The sequence below is a fragment of the Colobus angolensis genome, unplaced genomic scaffold (genome assembly GCF_000951035.1).
Source record: "Colobus angolensis palliatus isolate OR3802 unplaced genomic scaffold, Cang.pa_1.0 Scaffold252, whole genome shotgun sequence".
NCBI classification, from domain to species: Eukaryota; Metazoa; Chordata; class Mammalia; order Primates; family Cercopithecidae; genus Colobus; species Colobus angolensis.
In genome coordinates this window covers 1,093,862-1,114,267 of record NW_012115733.1, presented here as the reverse complement: position 1 = coordinate 1,114,267, position 20,406 = coordinate 1,093,862, and the positions used below count along the sequence as shown (strand labels likewise).

At 43.6% G+C, this 20,406-nt stretch overlaps 1 protein-coding gene across 1 annotated transcript in view; it reads right to left on the bottom strand.

Moving 5' to 3' along the window:
* Nucleotides 1-411: 411 nt before the first annotated feature.
* SHROOM4 (shroom family member 4) overlaps nucleotides 412-20,406 on the bottom strand; it is a 235,813-nt gene continuing 215,818 nt past the window's right edge. Inside the window, exons 6-10 of the mRNA XM_011946638.1 lie at nucleotides 16,395-17,228; nucleotides 11,771-11,951; nucleotides 7,405-7,674; nucleotides 4,825-6,089; nucleotides 412-914 (exon numbers count right to left, since the gene is read on the bottom strand). Coding sequence (XP_011802028.1) covers nucleotides 5,820-6,089; nucleotides 7,405-7,674; nucleotides 11,771-11,951; nucleotides 16,395-17,228 — 1,555 coding nt within the window. The 3' untranslated portion in view covers nucleotides 412-914; nucleotides 4,825-5,819. The remainder of the gene's footprint in view (nucleotides 915-4,824; nucleotides 6,090-7,404; nucleotides 7,675-11,770; nucleotides 11,952-16,394; nucleotides 17,229-20,406) is intronic.

Sequence of the window (20,406 nt, the reverse complement as noted above, 5' to 3'; positions counted from 1 at the left end):
ACTCTCAATTTAATTCCATTTATACATCTATCCTTGTGTCTGTACCACACTGTCTTGATTACTGTAGTTTTGCAGTAAGTTTTAAAGTTGGGATGTATAAGCCCTCCAACTCTGTTCTTTTTAAAGATTGTTTTGACTGCTCTGGATCCCTTGTAATTCCATATGAATTTTAGAATCAGCTTGTCAGCTTACGCAAGGAAGCCACTGGAATTCTGATAAGCATTGGATTGAATCTGTAGATCAATTTGGGGGCACATTTCATCTTAACAATCCTAAGTCTTCCAATCCATGAACATGGAGTGTCTTTCCATTTATTTTGATCTTCTCTAATCTCTTTCAACAATGTTTCATAGTTTTCAGTATAAAAGTTTTACACTTCTTTTGTTAAATTATTCCTAAGTTTTTTTTTTCTTTTTGATGCTATTGTAAATGGAACTGCTTGCTTGCTTGCCTTCTTTCTTTCTTCCTTCCTTCCTTCCTTCCTTTCTTTTTTTGAGACAGAGTCTCGCTCTGTTGCCCAGGCTGGAGTGCAATGGTGTGGTCTCAGCTCACTGCAATCTCTGCCTTCCACCTTCCAGGTTCAAGCAATTCTCCTGCCTCAGCCTCCTGAGTAGCTGGGACTACAGACAGATGCGTGCCACCACGCCTGGCTAAGTTTTTGTATTTTTAGTAGAGGCAGGGTTTCATCGTGTTAGCCAGGATGGTCTCGATCTCCTGACCTCGTGATCCACCTGCCTTAGCCTCCCAAAGTGCTGGAATTTCAGGCGTGAGCCACTGCGGCTGGCCAGAACTGTTTTCTTAATAACATTTTAGGATTGTTCATTTGATCTCGTGTTTTAACCTTGTATCCTGCAACTTTCCTGAATTCATCCAGGTAGGTAGTTGTGAGCAACATGAGAAGAGCAAGAATACGCCTGGGATAAGGAGAAAATGAATCGAGTAGATCAGGACTATAATAATGGTTACCACGTACCGAATATGTTTTCAACGAGTCAGTACTTCCCATGCTCTAATATGTTCATGAATCTCCTGGAAGTCTAGTTAAAATTCAGACTGCTATCACTGGGTTTGGGGTGGGCCTGGGATTCTGCCTAATAACTTCTTGGATTGTTAGTGGCTTTTATTTATTATTTTCAAGTTACAATAACTCTGCAAGCAACGTAATACTGTTCCCATTTTACAGATAAGAAAATGACCTCAGAAGTTGAGCTAGTAGCCCAAGTTCATTGGATAAGTGGCAGAACCAGGATTTGAACACAGTTCATTCTAATGCCAAAGCTGGACTCTTTCTACTCTACCACACTGGATATCTTGAGTAGAAGGAGGATAGTTGGAATGTGAACAGAATATGGATCAGGAAAAAAGAAAGCTTTTCAATGTCAGAGTTGCTACCTGGAATATATTTAAGTCTAATCTTTGAGGTTGCCCTGGAGAGCAGATCAGCAAGGCCCTTGCTTTCCAGGGAGCCAAGCGTGAAGGTGTGAGATTGGACTATCAGCTAGAAGTAAGATGAAACTACTAGACAGAATTCAAGATTGGAAGAAGTCTAGAAAGAACATGGCTTACCTTCGATCAGGCTAGACTCCAGAACTGGACTCTGTATACTGCTTAGGTCTATACCTGAGATTACACCCATTGTTGACTTTTTCTGCATTCTAAACATGGGGTTAGACTGGTTGTGATGTTGTCACTGAGTAACCAGAGAGGAAGAAATATATCCGTAAGCTAAAGGGCAGAGCTGTGATCCTGAGGTCCTTCTAAGTAGAAAAATACCATGCTTCAATACTGTGATAAAACAACAGAAATATCCAATGGCTTGAACTCTGTGCCCTCTACTCAGGATGCTCTTGAAATAGATGTCTAAAAGCTGGTCCCCTGAAAAGGCTATGGCAGATCCTGCTACTTAATTGGGGATGATGAATGGTACAGCATCAATCCATCCCTCAGAGGCCAGGGAAATGGTTTAGGGATGTGGGTAACGGTCTGGTCATATGTTTATCTGTGAAGGACTATGGATAGGTGACCAAATTCCTTTCCAGTATTTTCCAGCAGAATCTTTAGACTTCCATCACCTGAGTCAAAACACAGGATATTTTTTTTTTTTGTCCTTAGCACCTTTTATTGAAACATGACCCTTGATGACAATCTGGCAGGCATATCTATGTCAGCCAAGAAGGGAGTGGTGGAGGACACAAATGCAGAAACAATAAGATTTGGAAAAAGAATAGCTTCACATGGGATAGATGACCCCCAACAGCTGTACAACCAACATTGGTTCTTCATCTATAGAAACTGCCCCCTGCCCCACCCCCCCAAAAAGATCTACTAATCTTCAAATAATATAATATGCTGTTGCAGAAATATTATTGGCATAGAAAACTCCTCTGGCAAAGACAGTGGGAGTCACCAAGCTCCAAATGGGTGCAAGTGGCCAGAAATGGGCCCAGGTTCCTCCATCTGGGGCCTGCTAGTGGCAGAGCAGCACTGTCAGGGAGGGTTGGAATCAGGATGTGGCTCTGGTGTGCCTGGGCAGCTTTTTGGCACACGAGGTTAAATGGAAAACAGAACCTGAACCTAACCTTGAAAGAGGCTTTTTAACTTTTCACCTCTCCTTTTCTCTGCTTCCAATTTCTTCCTTTCTAGGGCTTTATTTTCAGTGTCTCTGTCTTATTCTGTCAGATTCTACTTGGGCATTTACGACTATATCCTGGCTGAGTCTCCAGCTGTGGGACTCAGGGAGATTCAATTATCCAGAGCCCTGGGAGGTGGCAGGAGGGGTTGCGGGGACATGTGATAGTAACTCATGCACTGACTTCTCTATCTATCAACCATCATGCTTGCCTATTACCCATGGGACCTATATAAGTATTTGAAGGGAAAGAGCAGAAGTCAAGACCAATAACTGTCTTTGGGGACCTCCCTTGGCCTGCCTTCCAAACTGCTACTCACCAGCAGGCCATGGAGGAGGGCTGAGTCCAGGAACTGAGAACAGGAGAGAGACACTGCATTTCAAGTAATACTGGCAGCTTTGCAGCACTATCACACACAATGAGATTGCCCTGGCAGGATGTGGCACGCCAGTGTCTGTTTAGCAGTTCACCTTTATCTACCAAGCTTCACTGCAAGGTATACTTTTGGGGTTATTTTTTAAGGGCTTTGGCAACTTTCCCTCCATGTGAAAATGAGCATCCTTGTGTTCTGATTCCAACTCTAGAAAGTAATCTGAGATGGAATTAAGAACAAAAATAATAGAGTTAATAGTTTTTTGTTTGTTTGTTTTTGTTTTTTTTTTTTTTGAGACGAAGTCTCACTCTTGTCCCCCAGGCTGGAGTGCAATGGCAAGATCTCGGCTCACTGCAACCTCTACCTCCTGGGTTCAAGCGATTCTCCTGCCTCAGCCTCTCGAGTAGCTGGGATTACAGATGCCTGCCAGCACGCCTGGCTTATTTTTGTATTTTTAGTAGAGACAAGGTTTCACCATGTTGGCCAGGCGGGTCTTGAACTCCTGACCTCAGGTGATCCACCCACCTCAGCCTCCCAAAGTGCTGGGATTACAGGCGTGAGCCACCGCACCTGGCCTGGAGTTAATAGTATTTTTGGTGTCATAAACTTAAGGTGCAACCAATCACATGCTGACTAGAAAAACTCAGACTACGGCCATAGTGTCCAGGTAAGTGACCATTCTTTTCCCTAGGCCCATATTCCCAAAAAGGTGTTCTAGCCAACAAATCTGAGAATGATGAAACATATCGGCCTCATCCTCCCAATAGAGGACATCTCAATTTGCTCATTGTTTGTCCTAGAGCCTGCTCAGAAGAAAAGATGACAACTATGGCCTCCATTGAAAGCACTCCCCTACCTTCTCAATCTTGGCTGGCTTGTGTAAGCCTCGCCCTTGCAAGCCACCAGCCTTCCTGAATAAAGTAGAATCTTCCACTGGAGGGGAGAATGGCAGGGTTGCCATTCTAACAGTGTTTCTGGCAGCAGTACTAAGAGCAAACCCAGGGCTCCACAGAAAGGCTTACCCCACCCCCCACCCCAGGACACCCTGCTGGCCAAGATTCTCCCATTGTTTTCAAACACAATGAAGAGGAAATGGAAGCTAATGACAAGTATTTGTAACAGCAGCAAAAGTTCCTTGGCAAATTCTTTGGTTGAATGAGACATCCCTGCTGCTACAGTTGACCTTCAAGGACCCTGAGGAACTCAGCAGTAACTAGAAGAGATGCCAGGCCTTGGCTGGGTTGTGTGATACCAAGGATTGGCCCCGGTTAGTGAGGAACAGGGAGCTGAGCTGGATAACAGGGCAGCATTTGGCCATAACCCCCTTCTTGCTATCATCCACCTGAGGGCTGCTTTTCCAGCAGAGAAACTAGCTACTGGTGTCAGGGCCTTGGCAACAGCAGCAGTTTTAGTTGTTTGTATGCCTAAGATCCTGGCTGGGTCATCAGTTGCTCTGGGGAGCTGGCTCTGGCTGGAGCTCCCAGCTACCTTGGGTTTTGGTTCCCTTGAGCCAGGTCACAGGCTGAGAAAGCAATGGTTAGAGGAGTTTCTCCTGAGCTCACCTCTACTCATCCCATAGCTTGGAGATGGTAGAGAAATGGCTGAATCTTTCTCCGTTTCAGGAGATTTCTTTGGTTTCAAAAAGAAATCAGTAAGAAAAACTTGAACGCTGCTGGGGAATGCTAAACTCACAGTCACTTAGACTTTAAAGGAAGCACAAGACCAGGCCACAGTAGGGAGGCTCTGAGTTCAAGGGGAGAACTGCTTCCTAGACATTGGTAGCTATGGTGGGAGCAATTCAATGCCTTGGCACTTGCTTACCTAGCCACGGTGGATTCAGGCTGATCAGCAGAAAATGCTTTCCTTCTGGGCTAACTTTTCCCTCTCCAACTCCCCTCTTCTCGCCTTATTAGTTAAAAAAGAAAAAAAATAATCAAAACATAAAAATAAATAAAATCAAAAGGCCATTTAAAATATAACAATAAGAACCCCCTCCCCCAGTAATGAAACCTATATCTAGAAGTCAGTTTTAGTAGAGCTATTAATGGCCCATATGGTGAAGCCCTGGGGTAGGCACCTGGGCTAACCCCAGCAATATAAAGGAAAGATGAAACAAGAGGTGGTAGGACCAAAGTCTTAGGACAGGAAGAGGGTCACATTAGCCAGGGCTAAGACTAGGCCTCTTCCCCTGAACCTGCTGCTGGGAAAGGTAAGGGTAGAGTTGATTGAAAACTGGTTCCTTCCTAAGGAGCACCTGAGGGTACTCAACCTTTGCTTGCGTTTTTTCAGTGTAATTCCTCCCTCTGTGCTTTCCCCTGCAAAGCTTGGGTGAGGCCCTGAAACTGGTGCCAAGTGAATGCCCTCAAGGCAGCCAGCTCTCCGTGAGAAATGGCTGGGCCACAAGCCCTGGGGCAGAGTAGAGCTGCAAGGCAGCTTCCCTTTGAGCCTTTAGAGGCTGTTGATGATATGGGTGGGTGATAAGCACTTGGTGTCTTTGGTGTCCTAGTACAAAGCAGAATGAAGGCACTTCCTTGGTTCTCTGTGCAGCAAGTACTTGCCCTTGGCAACTGTGGGAAGGAGAGTGTGGTTGTAAGATCACTCCTTGCTGCAGCTCCCTTGGGTAGAAGCTTGTGGCTTCCCCAGGGTCTCCTAGCTGGTTAGGACCACTGCTAGGGAAGGGGCAGTGAGAGACATCCAGGGTAGAGGGCTGGAACAAACTGCTAATTGCTATCTACTTGCTGAGAAACTGCTAACAAAGATTGAAAGCACTTCCCACTGTGGCTGGGCAGGGATGCTGTGGCAGAGTGCTGGTAGAATTAGAAATTGCTGGGCCCCAGGAGTAGACTCTCCCTGAGACATTTGAGCTGCTCTTCCCCAAGCTTGATCTTCTCCTCCAGCTCTCGCTGTTCAATGATGAGAGCAGATTTCATCTTGACAAAGTGCTGGTAATCTTGGAGCTGGTCCTGAGGCAGGTAGCGGGAGACCATGCCAAACACCAACTTCTCCCGGCGGTCCACGTGCTCCTTCAGCTCCTTGGCATCTGCCAACTGCCCCGTCAGCTGCTGCTTCTTCTCTATCAGCACCAACTGGGGAAGCAGAGGACCAATTAAGGGCTCTCCCAATTACCAGACATCTGTCCAACAGTGCTGCCTAGCAGTACTCCACCAGAGATGCTGCCACAAAGCAGCTATACATTCTGCTAATTAGTCAGTCCTAGATTTTCTGCCCTGAAGTCTACCTCCATGCAAAAGCCTTTGTTTCCTGTAGCAGGAGGGTAAACATGAAAACAATTCTGGATAGGGGGTGTGAAATCACCTCTTTCCATCCCTTTAAGGCTGTCTTCAATGTAGGGACCACCACTGGGTTTGGGGTAGAGGAAGGCTCTGACAAAGCCAGCCTGTGTCCCTTTCATCTGGTGAACAACTGTCACTGTGGAGGTACTTTCTGTATGGTGTGTGTGTCTGTGTGAGTGGATATGTGTGAGTATATGTGTCCATGTATGTATGTATATGTATGTGGATACGTGCCTCTTGTTGTGCATTCAAAGGTATATCCAGAGCCACTTGTATAGGGAAAGGTGAGGCAATTTTGTTTCAGGAGCATATGCATAGTGACCCAACCTGTGAAACTGACAGCTTTCCAATCTCAACTACTTGATGAGACCTCCCCCTCCAACTCTAGAGTGAGGCAAAACTGCTGCTGCTACTACTACTACTGGGAGCTAGCATTGATTCAGTGTTTACCCTGTCCCAGGCCCTGTTTTATGTAATTAACATAAACTAATTTAATTCTCACAATAATCCCATAAGGCAGGTAGTATGTTCACCTCATTTTATAGATGAAGAGATTGAGGCAGAGTGACGTTACGTGAGTTGTCCACAGTCACACAGCTAATAAATGGTAGGGCAGGAATTTCAGGGCACTTAAAAGCCAGTGTTCACACTTGTGTTTTTTCTTTTCTTTTCTTTTCTTTCTTTCTTTTTTTTTTTTTTGAGACAGGGTCTTGCTCTGTCACCCAGGCTGGAGTGCAGTGGCACAATCTTTGCTCACGGCAGCCTCCGCCTCCCAGGCTCAAGCAAGCCTTCCACCTCAGCCTCTGGAGTAGCTGGGATTATAGGCATGCACCACCATGTCAGGCTAATTTCTGTATTTTTAGTAGAGATGGGGATTCACTAAGTTGCCCAGGTTGGTCTCAAATTCCTGAACTGAAGCAACCTGCCTGCTTTGGCTTCCCAAAGTGCTGGGATTATAGGCATGAGCCACCGTGCCCCTCCTCAGTTCTCACACGCTTTTAACCCTATGTTCTACTGTTTCCCATAGTAGCCCAACTTGAAAGAGGGAGCCCTGAGAAGAAATAAATGGCATTTCCCTCTACCCACACCCCAGAGACCCCAACTCTACCTTCTCCTGGTTGGCTTCTGAATCGATGCTGTTGAGAGCATTCTCCACCCGGGCCAGTCGTCCAGAGAGTGACAGCAACAGGTTGACCACTTTGTCCAGGTCCCCAACAAATGAGCGGTACTTTTCAAATTCATTGGATTTGCAGACGGCTTTTAAGTTGGCCTCCACCTCCTCCCCAAGGGCAGAATTGGCATTGATGTCCTCTAGCAGCCCTCGCTGGGCCTCCCGCAAGACAGAAAGTTTTCTGCTGATGCTTTCAATAAGCTGTATCTAGGGGAATTAAATAGGAGAAGACAAAGGATGAGAATGGGGATCAACAGAAACTGATGTGTGCCTGTAAGCTCTGTTTTGGAATCCAAGGAACAGATGGTGGGCTCTATCCTAGTCACTGGAAACAAAGGAAACTTGGGCAAGTCATGAGCAACCCCAGTCTTTTGGGCAAGCGCCTTCTATCCATCTGGTAGGGATCTCCATGTCACCACCAAACTTTTTGGCATTGGGTAAGTGGTACCCATGCACTAAGTTTCATTTACCAAATGCAACTTAATAAATACTTGCTGGGACTTTTTTTTTTGAGATGGAGTCTTGCTCTGTTGCACAGGCTGGAGTGCAGTGGCACCATCTCAGCTCGCTGCAACCTCTGCCTCCCAGGTTCAAGAGATTCTTGTGTCTCAGCCTTCTAAGTAGCTGAGGTTACAAGTGCATGTCACGGATGCCGGGGCTAATTGTGTGTGTGTGTGTGTGTGTGTGTGTGTGTGTATTTTTAGTAGAGATGGGGTTTCATGATGCTGGTCAGGCTGACCTCAAGTGATCAGCCCCCCTCAGCCTCCCAAAATGCTGAGATCACAGGTGTGAGCCTCTGCACCCAGTCCCTTCCTGGGACTATTTAATAAATAGGAGCTACAGTCCTTGTGAGAGCCTAGGATGGAAAAGCATTTGCCCTAAGGTATTTGCCTATCACTTCATTCATTCTCCTTCAATCCATTTAAATACCTCTCAAGTTCATGGCACTTTGCTAGATCTTTGCTTCCTTAGCTCAGCTTTTGAGGCCTTTTGGTAGGACTGTGAGTTCTGGAGTTATAACGACTGGGTTTGACTTATAGCTTTGCCACTTCATAGCCGTGGGGCTTTGGGTAACTTGACGTTATTCAGCTTCACTTTCTTTATCTGTAGGATGGGGATAATTGCTTTACCCACTGCCTTGAGTCATAATAAGGGGTCAATGAGATTACGTATGCAAAGTGCTTGGCCCATAGTAAGTGCTGCATAAAAGCTAGGCTGCTATTATTTATTACTCAGTCTGGCCCCACCTTGCCATTCTAATGTCCCTCCTCAGAGCCTTTCAGAATTAGCTCCCCACTCTCCTCTGTGTTCACAACGTTCATTCTGTGTTCCTGAGTAGCTTATGCAGTTCCACCTACTCTTTATCTCTTTTTTCATTGTGGTTATTCCTAAATTTCTTCAGGGGACAGCTCTGCCCCTCCCCTCCCCCACAGGAAGCCCTCCTCTGTAAGTCTTCTCTCAGTGATCTTTTTTTGTCTGCGCTTTTAAGTATTTTAGAATTAGAACCCTATAGTGTAACTTGAAGTTCCTCACTTTCTATTCTGTGTGTGTGTCTGATCCCTCACCTGCTATTGATTGTAAGTTTCTTAAGGGAAGTGCTGTCTGTGTCTCCTGATTTGTCTCCCCTATAGGTGAGTAGAGTCACAGGGAAGTACAGTGGAGTTTTAGAGTCAGGGACATCTGAATTCCAATTCCACCTCCAAACACTATGGCCTTAGGATAGATACCTAATCCCACTAAGACTTGTGTTTCCTCATCTGTAAAGTGGACACCTCCCCAACTCCAGAGATTTTCTGATGGTTAAATGAAACCACATAAGTAAAAGACTTAGTATTATGACTGGCACTTAAATGCACAATGCATGTTTACTAATGCTATTATTATTATTATATTAATTCTACAACATACTCCAAACTAATAGATACTCGTCTAGCTGCAAGGTTATGACAAGAATGGCCCTGTCCTAGGCTGCCCATAGCCATAGCCTCTGTAGCCAGTATTGCTTTGTGGTTAAGAGCACAGAGACTCCAGTGCCAGACTACCAGAGTTTGAACTCTTGCTCTGCCGCAAAGTAGTGGTATTATATACAACCTTGAGCAAATTACTCAACCTCTCTGCACATCAATTTCCACATCTAAAAACTAGGAAAACAAGAGGACCTACCTCATAGAGTTGTTGTGAGAATTACATAAGCTAACACATGTCACGTGTTTAGAATAGTATCTTGTACATAGGAGTATGCTTCAGCGTATGTTTTAATCTTATTCTAGCCCAAGCACTGGGACCACAGGCTTGTAGTTTTCTGGAATGTATTCCTCTCTAGTAGTTTATTTAGAGATGTCCAAAGTGACCAAGACTAAGAAAGCCTCCTCCAGGTTCCAAGACCTGTTGTCATATTTCAGAACTCTTCAAAAGTCAGGAGATCACCATGATCTCAGTCTGAAGTATAAAAGGTTTGCATCTGGGGAAAATTCCAAAACCCACTGGGAACTGGGGATCAGTGATATGAATAAGGCAACACAATTAGATGCCAAGAGGCTGCCAGTTATATTCCCACCATCTGCTCTCCGAAATAAAAGTCAATGCTGGGGACAAAGGATGGCTGGGGGCCATCTGGAAAATTATCCACTTGGAAAATCACCTTCCCATCCCAGTTCCCAGGCTCCAGGGATAGATGGAAGGATAAAAGTGGAGAGAGCCCTTTATTTCTTGGAACTTGTGCTCTACAACCTGAACCTCAATCCTGGAGAAGTATGGTAGATAGACTTGTGGAGTCATCACAGGTCCAGCCAGAGCTGAGTTGTTTTTTCTGGGACATCGCAAATTGGTGACATTCCTCACCTTTCTTCCTCAGAGACAAAAACTGTCATAACCCACCCACAATCACTTGAGTTCACTTTCTGTTGTTCTGTGCTCTGCCATTTCTGATCATCTTTCTCTTTTCCTGGTCAGACTTCTTTTATTAGGTTTGTCCCCGTAGAGGCCAAGCCCTGAGAAAGCTAGGAGTACCCCTGCTCAGGGAACATGAAATCCAAGGAAGCAGACATCTGCATCAATAAAACTTTAACACCACTGTGCTTCCAATTCTTCCCCTGACATTTTGCTTCAGATGGGAAATTGGAGGAAGGACTCTTGCAAATGGCCCTTTACCTTCCTACGGGTCATGTCCTAAAAGAAATATGGGCAGAAGAACAATTTACAATGAGTTCAGATGTCCACAAAGAGGTAAATTGAGCCTTTGAGGTTGCCATGACAACCCTATTTGCTTATGAAATACAATAGGTAAGTGCAGGGAGGGGAAAGTGATTCCAAGAATTCGATTAGAAAACCAGACTAGTGGTACTTAGACAAAGAAAGGAAAGCTTTGGAACAACAACAACATCATCATCTCCACTTAACTATTTTGTACTTTTAGGACATAATTGACTATCCTTGCAAATAAATACTAAAGTTTGCCAGCCTATAATTTGTCCTTATTTTAGTCTCTTCTGTCTCCCAGAAAGTTGCACAAAGAACAAAAATCAATGGCACTGCCATTGGTTAGAAGAGCCCACTGGCAGAAACTCTGATGTGCTCTGCGTAGTGACTTACTTACAAGACTGGCTTAATTCAGAGAGACAGCATGTACTGTAGAGTAGAAATTCAGACAGTCCTGACTTCAAGTGCTGGATCTACCATTTAGTCTGTAACCCCTGGGCAAATTAGTCCCTTCAACTAGTAAAAAAGGGATAATAATATCTGCCTTGTTAGGCTGTTCTTTTTTTTTTTTTTTTTTTTTGAGACGGAGTTTCACTCTTTGTCGCCCAGGCTGGAGTGCAGTGGTGCGATCTCAGCTCACTGCAACCTCTGCCTCCCGGGTTCAAGCGATTCTCCTGTCTCAGCCTCCCGAGTAGCTGGGATTACAGGTGCCCGCCACCATGCCTGGCTAATTTTTGTATTTTTAGTAGAGACGGGGTTTCGCCGTGTTGGCCAGGCTGGTCTCAAACTCCTGACCTCAGGTGATCCACCCGCCTTGGCCTCCCAAACTGCTGGGATTACAGGCATGAGCCACCGCGCCCAGCCCTTGTTGGGTTGTTCTAAGGATCACAGAGACAATAATGAGGATTATGACTGTTATTATTATTATTGACTGGATCAAAAATAGACTGGAATTGGATCTGTGAGAAACCCAGAGAGGCTGTATGATTTCCGTACTGAAAATATGGGAATGCAAGATGTTCTAGAGAGTGTAGAAGGCTAGTCATCCTCCAGACACATTCAAGCTAAATTCTGAAAATCTCTAGGGCACATGAAAACACTTTACCTTTTTTTGAGCCAGTTCATGGTCAACTTCCTCCTCTCCTAGGCCAATCTCTGCCATCTCAGGTTGGTCTTTCAGTTTGTTCAGCAGCTCTGCCTTGGCCACAGAAATATTGTAATAAGCCGAGTAAGAGGTAGGGATTCCTGGGGCCCCTGGAGGAGGCGAAAAGGGCTGAAACTCTTGTCTGTGGAAAGAAAGAATGACCATTTGAGCACCTCTGCTGAGAGATTGCTGACATTTCTGCTTTTTACTTTCTCCATCTGAAAAATGGAACCCTGCTTCACCAAGGAGCTGAGAAAAATGGAAAAGGCACTGTTCAAATGTAAACAGGCCACATGAAGGCAAACTGGAGTTAAGTAAAGGCAAGTTTTAAGAACTTAGGAGGCTATTTCCATGCCCCGACTTCATTGGCTAGGGGGACTTCTTTTGAGATCATATGGTTTGGTCATTAACACTCAATTGAAATCCAGAAAAACCGGCAGGCCCTAAAAGTTCTGGACTTCTGATCACCATCCCTTTGGTGCATGGCCCCAGTATGTGGATCCCAAAGTAGGGGCTAGGTGGTAGAGAAGTATCTGAGACCTTAGCTATTGGTTCTCCAAGCCTGTTGGCCTCCCTCAGACCTACCCCTGGATCTCAACCCATCCTGGCTCTATCTAGTCTTCTTGCTTACAAAGGCACCCTGTGGCTTTCCTGGACACTCGCATCATTTTCTCTTTTCCAATGCCACTCCTACTTGAAATGGACCCTCTGCTGCAGATCTCCCACAGCAAAGAGGTCACCCATGACCTCAACAGTGGCCACCACGTTGGAGGCTGTGGTTAGCACCCTGCCAGGGACTTGTCACCGCCCAGCATATATCTCATGAGCTCTTCTGATACTGCCTGCTGTAGGGCAGGCCTTCAGCCTGAAAAGGGATAGCATCTCTCCACTTCTGGCATATTCCCAATGGCTCTTGCCTCCTCCATGGTTGTAGAATGAAATGGGGAAAATAAATGGAACCAGTTGGCACCCAGGGGCTTGACAAGTGTAGCAGCAGACCCTGTTGTCTTGGGTTCACCAAAGCCTGTGGGGCTGAGGCATTGCTTCTCAGAGCCCCAGCTCATGAAATAGAACTTCTCCTCAGGAAAAAAAGTAGTTCTGGTTCCATGCTGGCTTGGGTTTGGCCTCTTCTGCCATCAAAGCTTCCGGTCTGGTATGAGGAAGGAAGTAGAGAGAAATGCTACAATGTCAGGTCTCAGCGACGGACGGACAAATAATTTCGCCCATGGTTTATGCTAGGGAGTGGTCCACCCTCACTATATTCTCACTGCCTGCTAGCCACTCCCATCCTCCACCTGTCTGTGTCACTACCCCTTCACTAACCTCTAGCTGTTTGAAAGGGAAAATAGGAGAAACTGATTAGTCATTTTTGCAGCTATTTGCAGTTCTTAGATAAAGGTCAAAAATAATGGTTACAAGGCTCCACAGCTATTTACTGATTCATGTTATGCTGTCTCCTAATTCATCACACAAAAGAAAGTTTGGCACACCAATATTCTTTATCCTAGGTAAATTCATTTATATGTAAGTTTCAAGCCTGTAACACTGATAAAAGAACAATACTAGTTAACATGCACACCATACTTACCATGCCCCAGAAACCATCCTAAGATAGATACACACACACACAGGTATATAAATATATAATTGAATGTTCATGAAAACCATTATACAGATAAGGAACATGAGGCAACAAGAGGTAAAGTGACTTCCCCAAGGTCACCAGACATTAAATGACAGACCTGCGATTTGCACCTGGACAACCTGACTCTAGAATCTGTGCTTCAAGCCACTATGCCATCCTGCCAAGGGGACAACTTGAGATCATATAAAAGCCTACATGTAAGGAATTTTCTGGCTGGAGCATATCTATGTTAGCAGATAATAGAGAATATTCTGGAGGAAATATGAAGGTCTGAACTTAGGGAATTCCTATCTACAAGAAAAATATCTAGGGTGCGTGTGAAAGTTCTGTGTCAGAAGGTGTTATAAAGGAAAAAAAAAGGATGTGCTACTTGGAGACTCAGTTCCCCAGCATAAACATCCCTGCATCATATTATAGTATATCATATTAGGCACTATGTTCTAGGGATCCTTTCCTTATCACTTCCATTAACAGGGAAGGGATTATAGGTGATCTGTGAGAACATGATTGGAATTTGATAGTAAACATCAAAGCAAAAATCAGATTCCTTTCACAGGGCACTGAGAGGAAATGCATAGAGTCCATAAAGCAAGCTATACCTATACTTGAATCAGAGTTATTAGACTTAAATAATACTTGATTATTCCACTAACTGGCTTCTGTGTGTACCCAGCATTTTTTAATGGAATAGTATGTAGGTTATGGAGGTACTAGAGTTTAACTTGGCTGAAATTAAGATGTCTTTGTTTGCATTTTAGATTCAAAATATTATGCATCTATATGTCCCTTACAAAATCTTAAAGCTGCTTCTTTCTGGCTAGGGCACTGTCCTCTCCTAGGGTCTGGAACAGAATCTTCTTCAAGAGCCCAGAGATCCTGGGATGATACAGCAAGCATAGTGAGCTACCTGAGATCTTGTGATAAAGTTACTTTATCTCCCTAGGCCTCGCCTTTCTCATCTAAGAAATGGAGAAGATGAATGGTAACTATTTCACAGGTTTACTTTGATGATTAAATCAATTAATACACAAAGTGCTTAGAACAATGCATGGCACATAGTAAGCAATCAAAAAAATATTAGCTATGTTGGGAATGATGCTGTTCCTTAAATTTCCATCACTCAAAGGAGCATCTAATTGATTTTGTAGCCACAAGCAGAGCTGTGTGCAAACAAATGTTTTCCCTTACATCCCATAGTCATTAAAAATAAATCTCTGGAGCAAGTTACAAGATCTCTAGTAATAGTGATTTCTTTCTGTCTGGCCAAGGTGCTAAGGCAAAGTGAGCTACATAAAGAAGGAAGAACCAGGGCGTGTAACTGCTGCCTCTGGTACACCTTGCCCTACAGTAGAGAAGAGGACCCTGTGACTCCTGGCCTATGGGAAGAACAAGATCTCTCTGGGAGAGGCTGCCTACAAAGGCAAAATAAGCATGGGCTTTGGAGTCAGACAGCCCTGGCTTTGAATCTTTGCTGTGTAACTTGGAATTAGTTAGTTTCCTCATCTGTCAAATGGGGATAATAATGGCTAACAGGGCTATTGGGAGGATTAAATGAAATAATGGACACATAACGTCTAGCAGTATCTGGTATATAATAAATACTTAATGAATGTTCATCCATTCATTTATTTGTTCTTTCTTCTTAAATATTTGTTAAGTGCCTACTATTTGGAGGTCATTTTCCCTTTTCCCTGCTATGATAGATAACAATCACAGGTATTTTTCACAAAATGTTTTCTAATTACAATGAGAATGCTCCTCAGGTAGAAGAACAGCTTGAGAAGCAGCCACACGGGATCTACGGACGGATTCTTACACAGTGCCTGGGAGCCAGGCCCTGTAAATGCTGTGCTTATGGCATCTTGGGCTGGAAAACTGATCAACTAGCTCCAGATAGCCAATTCACAGATTTGTCTGTCAATAAAAGACACGATAACAAGGTACTTCTAACCGCAACAAGTCTCAGGCAAATTCCTGCTATAAAGAAAAGAAAGCACTCATAAGCCACCTGCCTCCCGAACCTCAGCCCTAGCAAAGAGTGGGCTGAGCTCTCCACAGGAGAGCAGGCGGAGCCGGTGACAGCCAGAGCACTGAGCAATAATAGCAATGATGGTCCTGGAGCTTTTGCTTTGGAGCAAAACAAATTTTAAAAAAACCAGTCATGCACTATAGGGCATGCAGATGACAACTGGCTCAGTGGAGTGAACAAACACTGGCAGTTCTGCTGCCAGAACACACTCTTGCTTTGGCCTCCCTATCCAGGCAGCTCACCCTGTCAAATACCACCTATTACCCACCCACGTGAATGCAAAGAGGCAGGTAAACAAGGAGGGGGAGAAAGTGGAAGAGAAAAAGAACGTCCTTAACGATTGTAAGGAATTATCAAGGCATAAAGCACCCAGTCCCAGGAATACCTGTGATGCTGGCGGTTGTTGGGGGAAGAGTTTAGAAGCCCAGGCTACTTGTCCTAGAGCAGAGGCAGGTCAGGTTGTGAGCTGGCCTCTTATTCTGGAGGGCAATCAGAAGAGAAAGACAGAAAAAATGCCCAAGCCAGGTTTCTGGGAAAGACCTAGTACAAGCAACAAGTGTTCAATGCCTTTGGGATCAGGGGCCAGAAATTGATGGTGATGGATACTGTGAAGACACACTAAGGAAAAGTACAGTATTTTAATAAAGATATTTAGGGATAAGAACACGACATTTACTGAGTATCTACTATGTGCTAAGCATGGAGCTATATCCTTTATGTAGATTATCTTAATATTCACAACAATCATGTGATGCAAGTATCATTATACCCATTTTCCAGGTAAGAAAACTGAGGCTGGGAGCAGTTTAATTGGCCAGCCTGAGGTCATCCAGTTAGTAAATGGTGGAGGTAAAATTCAAACTTGTGTTGCCTGCCTCTTCAGGAGCCTCGTATCTTTCATATGTACTTACTTGGTGGATTCAGTGGCTTCCTGTTCCGATGTCCTCCAAAGCCCACCAATGCCATAGTAGCAAGGGGGCTGAGCCTGCTCAGGTTGAGATCCCAAGTGACCCCTTATTGGAGGCAGGAAGTCACTGGAATGGAGTGCAAATGATTCTTGCTCTGCTGGGACACTTTGTGAACCCTGTCCCGAGCCCTCCAGGTGGCCAAGGCTGAGGGGTTGTGGCTGCTCCAGGACCTCCTCGGAATTGAGAGCACAGGAACCAGAGGTTTCTGAACTGAAATACTGGGGTGGCAGCTCCTCTTCCTCCTCCGCCTCCTCCTCCTCCTCTTCCTCTTCTTCTTCTTCTTCTTCTTCTTCCTCCTCCTCCTCCTCCTCCTCCTCCTCCTCCTCCTGTTGCTTCTGCTGCTGCTGCTGTTGCTGCTGCTGTTGCTGCTTTTGCTGCTGGGCTGCACGAAAGAGCCTGTACTTCTCCCAGTTGGGAGGAGGAGGGCGAGGAGGAGGAAAGGCCTTCTTCCTGGCTCCAAGAAGATCTGACTGGGTCTCATTGCCTTTGCTAAAGAGCTCCCTCCTATGCTGCCCCCAGGCCCGGGTGCTTTGGGGATCCAAGCTGATGTGACTCTCTGAGAAGGCACGGCTGCGCAGTGGGTGAGGCATGGAGGCAAGGGAGCTTCCCTCCTCATAAACTGAAGTTTCTTCTGATTTTTTCAAAGCATGTTTGAAGTCTCCAAGGAGGTCAAGAGAAGAAATTGCTCGGTAGCTTGACAAGTCCAGTGCTGGGTTCTCAAGGCAAGGATGGAAAGGGGTTGCCCATGAAAAGCTATTCTTGGAATGAGCCATTTCCCTGCAAAACATCAGATGAGTACTGAGAAAAACAAGCAAGTTGCAGATAGGCCCATAGTTTGGATGACAACATTTATATAAAATTTAAAATGTCCACAAAACAATGTAGTATGTGTAGTAAAAGTAATAATAATAGTAATAATAATATAATAATAATGATAGCTAACACTTACTAAGCATATACTAAATATTAGGCACTGTTTAAATGTTTTCCATGTCTTCACTTATCTAATCCTTACAATAACCCTAGGAGGTAGCTATTGCTATTGCACTGATTTTACAGTTAGGGAAACTGAGGCATAGAGCATTTAAGTAACTTGCCTGGGGTCATAAAGCTAGTACGTGGTAGAGCTTGGATCTGAACTTGAACAGTTTAGCTCCAAAGTCTGGATACACACACGCTACCCCAGTCTGTTTATAGGAGTCAGATTGCATATGCTGTTTTCTGGGGTGTACAAGCCTGGTTATCCTGCCTCATCTGTTGTTTTTGTTTGTTTTTCATTATAAAAATTTCGAATATTTGGCCGGGCGTGGTGGCTCACCCCTGTGATCCCAGCACTTTGGGAGGCCAAGGTGGGCGAATCACTAGGTCAGGAGATCGAGACCATCATGGCTAACAAGGTGAAACCCCATCTCTACTAAAAATACAAAAAAAAAAAAAAATTAGCTGGGCGTGGTGGCAGGCGCCTGTAGTCCCAGCTATTCGGGAAGCTGAGGCAGGAGAATGGCGTGAACCCGGGAGGTGGAGCTTGCAGTGAGCTGAGATCACGCCACTGCACTCCAGCCTGGGCAACAGAGCGAGACTCTGTCTCAAAAAAAAAAAAAAAAATCGAATATTTAGAAATATACAGAGATTGATTGCTATAATACCCATGTTCCTACCTATCACCCAGACTTAGTAAGTTTGAACACCTTGCCATTTATGTTTCATGAATTTTTCTTAAGAAATAAGAAATAATATCCTTCACATAACTCTCCACTTCCATTCCCCTACTGTCTCTCTAGATGCAACCTGTATTATGAATTAGATATATATACTTTCTATGTTTTTATACTTGTAACAAAAAACACCAAACAGGTCATTCATAGTTATCTGCTATTTTGGATTTAAAATATCTCCTTCTGGCCAGACACAGTGGCTTATGCCTGTAATCCCAGCACTTTGAGAGGCTGAGGTGGGTGGATCACTTGTGTCTAGGAGTTCAAGACTGGCCTGGGCAACATAGCAAGACCCTGTCTCTAATTTTTTTTTTCTTGTAATTAGCTGGGCATGATGGTGTGTGCCTTTAGTCCCAGCTACACGGGAGGCTGAGATGGGAAGACAGCTTGAGCCTGGGAGGTTGAGGCTACAGTGAGCCATCATTGCACCACTGTACTCCAGCTGGGGTGACAGAGTAAGATCTTGTCTTAAACAACAACAACAACAACAAAACTCCTTCTAATGCAATTCCAATCAGAATTCTCAATAGGAATTTTTAAACTACATTTGACTACAGAATTTTTAGAAAATTAACTTGTAATGAAAGCAGGATATAATATTAAAGAGTATTCTGCTACAGAAGAAATGGGGGAGGGTGTAAGTAAGGGATAAAGTATATTATAAAATAATTATAATTAAAACAGTGTGTTATTGATCAATAAAACAGAATAGAAAATTCAGAAACAAAGCAGACTACCTATAAAAACGTCATATACATAATCTTCCCCCAAAAAGGAGATAAAGAAATATTACTTAATAAATCTTTTTGAGATAACTGCAAAGCAGTGCTTTTTGGAGCTGCATCATATATTATATACCAAAATAAATTCCAGATCAAGAGTCATGGATATGTGTGTGTGTGTGTATATGTGTGTGTGTGTGTGCATATAATTTTAATATATTATATATGTTATATGTGTATATATTATGCACATATATAACATAAGAAAAACTATCAGAAAATTAAAAAGACTATCATTATGTGGTGAAATAAGATTCTCATAAGCAATAGAAGAAAATCTCCAAATAAGTCCAGGTTTATTGGAATATACATAAAAATTCAAACTTCTGTATAATAAAGACTGACTAAAGTTAAAAGACATCTCTTTAGTCTCAGAGTATAAAGAGTTAAGCCCTCTAAGCCACAAGATCTGGTTTCCTACTGTAGCCTGTGAGCAATCAGCATCATGCTAAGTCCTGCCCAGTGACAGGAAATTCCAGGGGTTCAATTAAATCATCATACAGAATATCCATTCAATAATCATGATGAAGATTGGAAATATTTCTTTAAAAAATAAGAATACACATAATGATAGCCAAACTCAGACAGAATGGAAGGCAAAATATCCTTGATTCTCCTCTTATCCCACCCCCATTCTGGTCAGCTCGCCACTCATGTGGACCAGAAATTCATATCCAGACATACCCACTATTTTCTTATTTGGGCCTTTGCAAACCTGTAGATCATTAAGATTGTAACAATCCCTTTTGTGCAAACTGTTCCACCTGGCATATTCTCTCTCTCTCTCTCTCTCTCACACACACACACACACACACACACAAAGGTGATGGACAAGTGGAAAGTAAAAAAATGACAAATGTGTACCGGGCAGAGAAGCCTTTCCTGACTAGTTTATCAAAAAATAGAGGCAACTTATATTTAATTATCCTTATTCTACTTCATTTTTTGAGTATTCATCTTCATCCCCACCTAATATCATATCACATACCTATTTTTACTTGATTATTTTCTGTTCCAATCTCTAACTAAAATGTAAGCTCCATGAGGGCAGGATCTTGTCTGTGTCATTCATAGGTTTCTGGTGTCTGGCACACAGTAGGTGTTCAATAAATATGTTTAACAAAGGAATTATGGTCAAAATTAAAGAAAAAATAAATTATGATACTCATTTAATACATAAGTTGAATTAAAGGCAAAATACAACAAATAAGACAAAGAAGGGCACTATAATGTTAACAACTAGAACACATGATGAAGATCTACCTCCTCTGATCTTTTATGCACCAAAAAACATAGCATAAAAATTCTTAAAGCAAAATCTACAGGAAATGCAAAGGTAGAAAACAAGTAGAAACAAATATGAGACTGTTTCAGCTGATGACAGATCATGACAGTTAATTCAAGATGGATTAGAGACTTAAATGTTAGACCTAATACCATAAAAACCCTAGAAGAAAA